This window comes from Lontra canadensis, unplaced genomic scaffold, assembly GCF_010015895.1.
Source record: "Lontra canadensis isolate GAN:19392208 unplaced genomic scaffold, GSC_riverotter_1.0 scaffold105, whole genome shotgun sequence".
Classification (NCBI taxonomy): domain Eukaryota; kingdom Metazoa; phylum Chordata; class Mammalia; order Carnivora; family Mustelidae; genus Lontra; species Lontra canadensis.
Genome location: NW_022631099.1, coordinates 1,875,006 through 1,885,491, shown reverse-complemented (window position 1 = coordinate 1,885,491; position 10,486 = coordinate 1,875,006). Strand labels below are relative to the sequence as shown.

The following is a 10,486-nucleotide window of genomic DNA, read 5'->3' as shown; positions in this document are numbered from 1 at the left end:
AATCATTCTTGTCTTGTTAATTTTGGCCATTCTAACTGGTGTAAAGTGGTATCTCAATGTGGTTTTGATTTGAATCTTCTTGATGGCTAATGATGATGAACATTTTTTTTCATGTGTCTGTTAGCCATTTGTATGTCTATTTATGTCTTCTGCCCATTTTTTTATGTAATTATCTGTTTTTTGAGTGTTGAGTTTGAGGAGTTCTTAACAAGACAAGAAATAACAAGTGTTGGAGAGGATGTGGAGAAAGGCGAACCCTCTCACACTATTGGTGGGAATGCAAGTTGGTGCAGCCACTTTGGAAAACAGTGTGAAGATTACTTAAGAAATTAAAAATAGAGCTACCCTATGACCCTGCAATTGCACTATTATTTACCCCAAAGATACAGATGTAGTGAAAAGAAGGGCAATCTGTACCCCAATGTTCATAGCAGCAATGGTCACCAAAATGTGGAAATAACCAAGATGCCCTTCAACAGATGAATGGATAAAGAAGATATGGTCCATATATACAATGGAATATTATGTCTCCATCAAAAAGGATGAATTCCCAACTTTTGTATAAACATGGATGGGACTGGAAGAGATTATGCTGAGTGAAATAAATCAAGCAGAGAGAGTCAACTATCATATGGTTTCACTTACTTGTGGAGCATAAGAAATAACATGGAGGGCATTAGGAGAAGGAAAGAAAAGGTGAATTGGGGAAAATCAGATGGGGAGATGAACCATGAGAGCCTGTGGACTCTGAGAAATAAATTGAGGGTTTGGAGGGGAGGGTTTTGGGGGGTTGGGGGAGCCTGGTGGTGGGTATTAAGGAGAGCACGTATTGCATGGAGCCCTAGGTGTGGTGCATAAACAATGAATCTTGGAACACTGAAAAAATTAAAAAAAAACAACAACAGATGAATCATTCTGGGAACTCAGTGTGCCCACCCTGAGGGCAGGAATGCCTTGTTTAATGCTGGAGGTGGGGGTGCTTTTTCCATTGGAGAGTGGTATGAAGGCCAGGGTCTTGGGTCTTGTTGAGGAGTTTGGCTTTGCATAAACACACAGTTCAGAGACTGCCATGAGTTCACCATATCTTGCTTTCTGTTGACCTTGGGCATACAGCTAGACTGTATTTCCCAGTTTCCTTTGTAAATAAGAGGACCCTATGACTACATTAGGGAAAATAGAATGTGGATGGAAACAGAGCTCCACCTTTAGGCCTGGATATTAAAACCCTTCTGTAGGAGCCTTCACGCTGCCCATTCATTCTCCCGTCTGCTGGCTGGATGCAGTCGAGTCCCTGAGAGATGATGGAGTTATAGATAGAAGGATTTAGGGCCCTTGAATCATGCATGGTATGGGGATTGTTCATCAGCCACTTGCAATGTAGTGTATTTGAGTGAGAATAAACTTTTGCTCTGTTTACTGAGATTTTTATAAATCTCTGCATTTTTGCTACAGGTATGAGTCTATTGACTAATATATAAGTCTAACAGGGAAGTAAGAGTTGGATAGGAACAACTGTTGGTGATCATAAAGACAGAAGGAAACCACAGGAGTGAAGTAAAAAACAATGCAGAGCCCTCAGGTTGGTTATCAGTTTATTTGGCAGAGACTTGAGCCTTCTCAGGATAGAGGAATCAAGGGGAGAATGGAAGTGTCTTCAGCCAGGCAAGTGAATAATCCAACAGAGATCCAGGGAGCACTCTTCTTAGACTACATAGTCATCCTCTAACCCACACCAGTGGTGTGCTAGCTAAACCTAGGAGTTTAACATGGATTTAAAGGGTTCTCTGGAAGAGACAAGTCAAGGGGTTAAAATCATGGATCTCTGAGGACATCCATTCCCAAACTTAATAGCACCCCAACCCCTGTCAATGGGAAGAGAAATTCTTGTAAGATCAGGTGTTACCCATTTTAAGCAAAATTTCCCAAGAGATTTGCCAATTGGGCAGATAGGTAGACGTGGGGTCTCTTTGGGCCTGCTTGGGACAAGGGGCCAAAGGAGATACCAGGCCAAGGAGGCAACAGTCAGGGCCTTGGACAAAGGAGGGATGAACAAACTGATTGGTGACCCTTTGGGGGAACTGAGTGAAAATGAAGGAAGAAAAGTGGAGCCCCCCACATTGGTGTCTTGGGTTTTTTGCTTTGAATGGCAGCTAGGTATGGAGATAAGAGGACATTGCCTTATGCTGCCTGTTTCTTTGACCAGGATTTGGGTATATCTATTCCATGTCACAGCTTCAGAATGAGGGTGACCAGCAGTAAGGACGTATGTTCAATCTAGCCAACTCACCTATTGTCCAAGCAAATGTTTCCACAGAAGGTCCAACAGCATGTATGATTGAGAGATAAACACTCCAGTAATTTAGTGCACCTCTTCGCACAATACTTTAATGGAGGCTGTACCCAGCACTGCTCAGTGACTCTTCTTCCAACTGGAACTGAGATGGTAGATGGTAGACGATGGTAGGTGATAGATCCATCCACCCATGACTTAGAGAAGAAACCCATCTCAAGCTTAACAATCCCTGAGCTCTGAAACCTGAGCTCAAAGTCACAAACAAAACATTTGTCTGCATTTTAAGGAAATCCTTTCCTTGAATTCTAGCTGTCTTTTCACAGGAAACTGTTCTTGCATCACATGTCTTCCCTCTTTCCACATGTCCCCACAGAATTGCAGGCCTTTGGGCCCTCCCAACCTCCCTGAAGATAGGGCCCAGGGACAACCTCGCCATCTATGACACCACCCCACATCTATTCTCACTGGACTTGGGATTTCAGGGATGGCAATATTGTCTAGCTCCACTTTCTATAACCAATTTACAGAATGGAAAACTCAGCTGGGGGAGAATGGGTACCTATTTTTCCTCTTGTCTGCTTGCTTCCATGCTCATACCACTAAGCACTCCGCCTCTCCCCAAATTCCATCTCTTTTACTGGCCCACAACCCTCTCTTCATTATCTCAGTTTTATCATCTGACCCCAAACTTTGACTCCTAAGGATTCCCTTTATTATTATTATTGTGTTATGTTAGTCACCATACAATACATCATTTAGTTTTTGATGTAGTGTTCTATGATTCATAGTTTGCATATAAAACCCAGTTCTCCATGCAATCTGTGCCCCTCTTAATACCCACCACCAGGCTCATCCATCCCCCCACCTACTCCCTTCTAAAACTCTCTGTTTGTTTCCTGGAGACCACATTCTCTCATGGTTCATCTCCCACTCCAATTTCTCCCCCTTCATTTTTCCCTTCTCCTAAAGTTCTCCATGTTTCCTTAATGTTCCACAAATAAGTGAAACTACATGATAATTTACTTTTTCTGTTTGACTTATTTCACTTAGCATAATCTCCTTCAGTCCCATCCAAGTTGATGCCCTTTTTTGTCTTTTTCATTTTTTCATATTCTAAAAGAGACTTCCCTTCCAAGTAAATAATATTTCTCTTTTGGTATTCATCAAAGGCACAGAGATTTGAAAATATGGGCTCAGAGGAAAGCTCTGTGTTGGTGTTTCCCTTGCCTAAGGTAGTCTAACATTAGAAAATATCACTTCTTGCTAGCTTATGGGATGGACTTATAGACTAAACTATGTTCCCTTTCCATATACCCATTATCACTTTCAGCTCAGACTGGGAGCTGGAAAGGCACCACATACGGAACATCCAACCTAAATCTTTTTTGGGTGTCTCTGTTTTAAGGAGGGTTGGGATCCAGGAAAGGTGGTCCCAGTATCACTTACACCAGAAATCCCAGGCCTTGGTCGACCCCCTCCTCCTGTGTCATACCACCTACAAAAAGCCTTGTTCTTGAGGCCTCCCAGCACAGGCAGAAGCATCACAACCCTATAGATGAGCATGATAAGTAGGAGAACCCAGGGCTTCACAGTCATCTCTCTGTGTGTTTGGGTTAAACTTTGTCAGAAGATAGGTCTTCTCCAAATGCCACTAGAGGTAGAACAGAAATTAAGGAGGCTAGCATCAGAAAGAGAGAGAAAGTGCTTGTGAATATTAGATTATTCTTTCTCCTACTTCTTTTCACCCCCTGGCACCTAACAACACATCAAATTAGCCATTGTCTTCCCCAAGCTATTTCCCCATCTCAAATTATATGCCACTTCCTTTGCAAAATTATTTCTTTTGAAAATGCATTGCTTTTTTCTTTTTTTTTAATTTCTTTTCAGTGTGTCCAGAATTCATTGTTTATGCACCACACCCAAAAAAAGCAATAAATTTTTAACTTTTATAATTTGTCAAAAACAACAACAACAAAAAAAGCTAAAAGGAAATAGATAAGCGTTAGGAATTCCACCACCACCACACCCCTCCCCGGGATAACCAATGTATGTATGTCCCTTTTTGTTGTACTCATATTTATGAACTTGGAATAATAGAATACATCAAGTGTCCTGATTTGTTTACTTAAGAATGTATGTAATAGGATAATATAATGGAAGTGTTAGTCCAGACCCTAGGTCTGAATACCAAAGTGATTCCAGAGTGAGTTATGTGAGATAGGTTACTCCATAGGACTTGAGAAAGTTGATGGTCAAGAACTGGTCAGGGGACTCTTAAACCTTTCACCTAAATAGATGATCCAAAGTTGAAGGAGTGGTAGACAGGGTTTTGAAGATTTTACAGGTAAAAAGATGTTCTCAGGGAAGTGGGGAAGTTGTCTTTTCTTTCCAAGTTGACAGAAAAGACTTTGTAGGTTCTATTCATAGAGCTTACTGTGTGTGTGTCTCCAGGAATTTGTAGGGATTCTGTAGACCTGAGTCATAATTGAAGATTCTAAAGGGTAATAAATCTGGCTAAAGTGGCCTTTAATACCAAAAAAGTGAGCTGCAGTTGGAGTACATCTGAATTGTAAACGGCCAGATGCCATTTTATGTCTGCAGTGAACTCTCAGTCTCCCATAAAGGAGTGCAAGATGCATAAAGCCAGCTTATGATAGCATGTACTATGTGAGAACTGTCTTACTCCCACTTACTGGTTCTTCATGCCTCTGCTACCTAGGAGACAGAAACTTTTTATAGCAGATGGGGGTGAAGGAACAGAATCATGAAGAGCCCAAGTTGGAGATACTGACCACATCAACTACAACTAGAGCTTCTAAGAGAAGGGAGAGTCCACATTTCTGAACAATGTGTGAAGTTATGGCTTATCACATGGACCTACTCATTTAATTACTATTTTTTTATTTTTTTTATTACATTATGCTAGTCACCATACAGTACATCATTAGGGTTTTTTTTATTAATTTCTTTTCAGCATAACAGAATTCATTGTTTATGCACCACACCCAGTGCTCCATGCCATATGTGCCCTCCATAATACTCACCACCTGGCTCCCCCAACCTCCCACCCCCACCCCTTCAAAACCCTCACATTGTTTTTCAGAGTCCATAGTCTCTCATGGTTCATCTCCCCTTCCAATTTCCCTCATCTCCCTTCTCCTCTCCATCTCCCTATGTCCTCCTTATTATTTGTGATGCTCCACAAATAAGTGAAACCATATGATAATTGACTCTCTCTGCTTGACTTATTTCACTCAGCATAATCTCTTCTAGTCCCGTCCATGTTGATACAAAAGTTGGGTGTTCATCCTTTCTGATGGATGCATAATACTCCATATACATCATTAGTTTTTGGTGTAGTGTTCAATGATTTATTGTTTGTGTATAACACCGAGAGCTCCATGCAATAGTGCCCTCCTTAATACCCATCACCGGGCTGACCCATCCCTACCCCCTCCCCCCTAAAACCCTCAGTTTTTTTCCTGAAGTCCATAGTCTCTCATGGTTCATCTCCCCTCCGATTTCCCCTCCTTCATTTTTCCCTTCCTTCTCCTAATTTCCTCCATGCACATTTAATTATTAAATTGAGAAGTTTTGTGACTGGAGTCACACAAAATTTGGAGACTTACCTAAGTTTTTCTGATGAGGCAAGGAAACAACTAGCCCATCTAAATAAAGTATACAGGTAGGAGAGACAAAGTAATAGGATCACATCATACAAATCATGCCAACAATTCAACTACCAATATCACAATCATTCCCCCCATATCATGAAGACTCAAATATTTCCAACTTCTTTTTGTTATAAAAAATGTCCTGATGAACCTCTTTATAACTATATCTTTGGCATATGCCTTATTATTTGTATGTATGAGTTAATAGAGAAAGATTGCTGAGCAAAAGATGTTGTCTATTTTAGACTTTGGAAAACATCTGCCACATTTTCTGTCTAAGGGTTGGGTTATACTTCCACCAACAGGATACCAGATATGTGTTACCACACATCCTGTTCTACTCAAGGTGATACAAAGGAAAATCTGCTACCACTCTGTTTGCTCTCCAGTATTTCAGTGAGGAATGACCATATGCATCAGGGTCAAATTGGCTTGAACTAGAACACCAACACCCACTCCCCCCAACTTTTAGCTGTGGGAACTGGGCTGATTGCCTAATTCCTGGAGCCTCAGCTTCCTCATCTCTATTTCTGTATAATAGAAATAATATTCATATTCATCTCATTAGGTTACTAGGATCAAATAATCTAATGTCTATGAAACACTTAGCATAGGACCCAGAACATAGTATATACTCAATAAATGCTAGCTTTTAGTATTAAGCTCAGAATTTCCTCTTGTCTAGATGTTGGAAAAATATTTTCATTTAATTTTTTTAGTTTTTTTCTTTTACACTTTACATTTCAATTTGTTGAGAATTTAACCTGTGTGAGTAGAGGGGGAGTTAATTCATTTAATAAATATCTACTGGGGGATGCCTGGGTGGCTTAGTGGGTTAAAGCTTCTGCCTTCAGCTGGGGTCATGATCCCGGGGTCCTGGGATCGAGCCCCACATCAGGCTCTCTGCTCAGCGGGGAGCCTGCTTCCTCTTCTCTCTCTCTCTGACTACTTGTGATCTCTGTCAAATAAAATAAATAAAATCTTTTTAAAAAAATAAATAAATATCTATTAGGGAGTGCCTGGGTGGCACAATTGGTTAAGTGTCTGGCTTAACACTGAGCAAGAAGCCTCATGTGGGGCTCAACCCCAGGACCCTGAGATCATGACCTGAGCCAAAGGCAGATGTTTAACCTACTGAACCACCCAGGCACCCCACTAGTGGCTGTTATATTGGACAGCTCAGACATACAACATTTCCATCACCCCTGAAAGTTCTAGAGAACAGCTATGCTCTAGAAGAATCAACCAAAATTCCTCTGCTCAAAAACAACTGTCCTGCTAGAGATCATTTAAAAGGGGCCAAATTCTTCAAAGGGGAATTTGAAAATGTTTTCTCTTTTCAGAAGAAGTGAAATTTGCAAAGCTAGAAAAATGCAAGCTTTAATCATGTGAATCTTTGACACATTGACTTTGAGCAGGTTGGATATAGGAGACCTGAGGAGAAGATGATTTGGAGAGAAAGCAGAGGAGGAGAGAAGCCTTTAAAATGTAAAAGATCAGATGGTGGGGGGGCTTCCATCTTAGATGCTTACCTCTGTTCTCCAACTTTCTCCATTCAGAGCTCATGTCCCTGCCAGCAGGCCTCAGGATGGCTCTTGAAGGAAAAGTGTCAAGTGAAGGTATTGAGACTTCATTTACCGTTGGCTAATGTTTAGTAAGAATACAACCTAATTGGTGAAGCTTTAGGCCAAAGGTGAACTACCTCTGAGCATGGTAGATTGCCAGAACTCCTATAAATCATTCACATAGTTTGCCCCAGAAAGCCAGTTTGAGATGGCAGGATACCCAGTTCTTGAGCTGGATCAGAGTGTTCTTACAATCCTCTGAAGGCAGCAATGCATAGAAACACAGAGGAGCAAAGCAGATGCTCTGTCATCCGCTTATAGGTGGGGATACGAAGTAAGAGGTAGATGGGTGACGGTGAGAATGCACTGGGGTCGGCTGGATTCCTGGACAGTGTCTTTGCACAAAGAAGGAGGAAGACTGGTGCACACTGACAGAAACATAGTAAATCCAAAGCCATGGATTCCATGAAGCTGTTTATTTATATCTAAAAATATCATCCCAGAGCAATCTATACATTCAACACCATCCCGATCAAAATAGCAATGGCGTTTTGCAAAGTGCTGGAAGAAACAATCCTAAAATTTGTATGGAACCAGAAAACACTCCAAATCACCAAGGAAATGTTAAAAAAGAAAAAATAAGCTGGGGACATCATGTTGCCTGATTTCAAGCTATATTACTATGCTGTGATCACCAAGACAGCATGGTACTGGCACAAAACAGACACATAGATCAATTGAACAGAATAGAAGGCCCAGATATGGACATTCAACTCTATGGTCAATTGATTTTGACAAAGCAGGAAAAATGTCCAATAGGAAAAAGACAGTATCGTCAATAAATCATGCTGGGATAATTGGACAGATATACATAGATGACTCAAACTCGACCATATTCTTATACCATACACAAAGATAAACTCAAATGGATGAAAGACCTCAATGTGAAACAGGAATCCACCAAAATCCTAGAGGATAACATGGACAGTAACCTCTTTGACATTGGCCACAGTAACTTCTTTAAAGATATGTCTCCAAAGGCAAAGGAAACTAAAGTGAAAATGAATCTTCGGGACTTCGTCAAGATAAAAAGCTTCTGCACAGCAATGGAAATACTCAACAAAACAAAGAGGCAACCCACGGAATGAAAGAAGATATTTGCAAATGACACTACAGATAAAGGGCGGGTATTCAAGATCTATAAAGAACTTCTCAAATTCAACACCCAGAAAGCAAATAATCAAGTAAAAAAATGGACAGAAGACACAACAGACCCTTATCCAAAGATGACATACAAATGGCTAAGAGACACATGAAAAAAATGCTCAATATCATTCAGGGAAATTCAAATCAAAACCACATTGAGATACCACCTTGCACCAGATAGAATGGCAATACTTGACAAGACAAGAAACAACAAATATTGGAGAGGTTGTGGAGATAGTGGAAACCTTTTACACTGTTGGTGGGAATGCAAGTTGGTAGAGCCACTTTGGAAAACAATGTGGAGGTTCCTCAAAAAGTTAAAAATAGAACTACCCTATGACCCAGCAATTGAACTACTGGGTATTTATCCCAGAGATATAGATGTAGTGAAAGAAAGGCCATATGCACCCCAATGTTCATGGCAGCAATGTCCACAATAGCCAAACTGTGGAAGGAGCTGAGATGCCCTTCAACAGACGAATGGATAAAGATGTGGTCCACAATGAGATACCACCTCACATCAGTCAGAATGGCTAAAATTAACAAGTCAGGAAACAACAAATGTTGGAGAGCATGCGGAGAAAGGGGAAACCTCCTACATTGTTGGTGGGAATGCAAGCTGGTGCAACCACTCTGGAAAACAGCGTGGAGTTTCCTCAAAAAGTTGAAAATAGATCTACCCTATGACCCAGCAATTACACTACTGGGTATTTACCCTAAAGATACAAATGCAGTGATCCGAAGGGGCACGTGCACCCAAATATTTATGGCAGCAATGTCCACAATAGCCAAACTATAGAAAGAACCTAGATATCCATCAACAGATGAATGGATAAAGAAAGTGTAGTGTGTGTGTATATATATATATATATATATGTATATATATATATATATATATATGATAGAATACTATGCAGTCATCAAAAGAAATGAAAGCTTGCCATTTGCCATGACGTGGATGGAACTAGAGGGTATTATGCTGATCAAAATAAGTCAATCAGAGAAAGGCAAATATCATATGATCTCCCTGATATGAGGAATTTGAGAGGCAGAATGGGGGCTTGGGAGGTAGAGAAGGAAAAAATGAAACAAAATGGGATCAGAAGGGAAACAAACCGTAAGAGACTCTTAATCTCACAAAACAAACTGAGGGTTGCCGGGGGGAGGGTGGGGAGAAAGAGGATGGTTGGGTTCTGGACATTGGGGAGGGTATGTGAAATGGTGAGTGCTGTGAAGTGTGTAAGCCTGACGATTCACAGACCTGTACCCCTGGGGCAAATAATACATTATATGTTAATAAAAATAATTAATAAGAAAAAGAAGATGTGGTCCATATATACAATGGAATATTACTCAGCCATCACAAAGGATGAATACCGACCATTTGCATCAACATGGATGGAACTGGACAAGATTATGCTAAGCGAATTAAGTCAAGCAGAGAAATACAATTATCATATGGTTTAACTTACTTGTGGAACATAAGGAATAGCATGGAGGACATTAGGAGAAGGAAGGGAAAACTGAAGAGGGGATTCAGAGGGGAAGACAAACCATGAGAGACGATGGACCCTGGGAAACAAACTGAGGGTTTTAGAGGAGAGGGGGTTAGGGATGGGTTAGCCTGGTAATGGGTATTAAGGAGGGCACATATAGCATGGAGCACTGGGTGTTATACGCAAACAACAAATCCTAGAACACTACATCAAAACCTAATGATGTATTGTATGCTGGCTAACCTAATATAA

At 40.7% G+C, this 10,486-nt stretch overlaps 1 protein-coding gene across 1 annotated transcript; it reads right to left on the bottom strand.

Moving 5' to 3' along the window:
* Nucleotides 1–1,753: 1,753 nt before the first annotated feature.
* WFDC9 (WAP four-disulfide core domain 9) lies at nucleotides 1,754–3,889 on the bottom strand. The gene is made up of 3 exons (XM_032838628.1): nucleotides 3,793–3,889; nucleotides 2,288–2,435; nucleotides 1,754–1,784 (listed from the first exon to the last, which is right to left on the bottom strand). The coding sequence occupies exons 1-3, from the start codon at nucleotides 3,887–3,889 to the stop codon at nucleotides 1,754–1,756; spliced, it is 276 nt and encodes a 91-aa protein (XP_032694519.1).
* Between the last annotated feature and the right edge of the window lie 6,597 nt (nucleotides 3,890–10,486).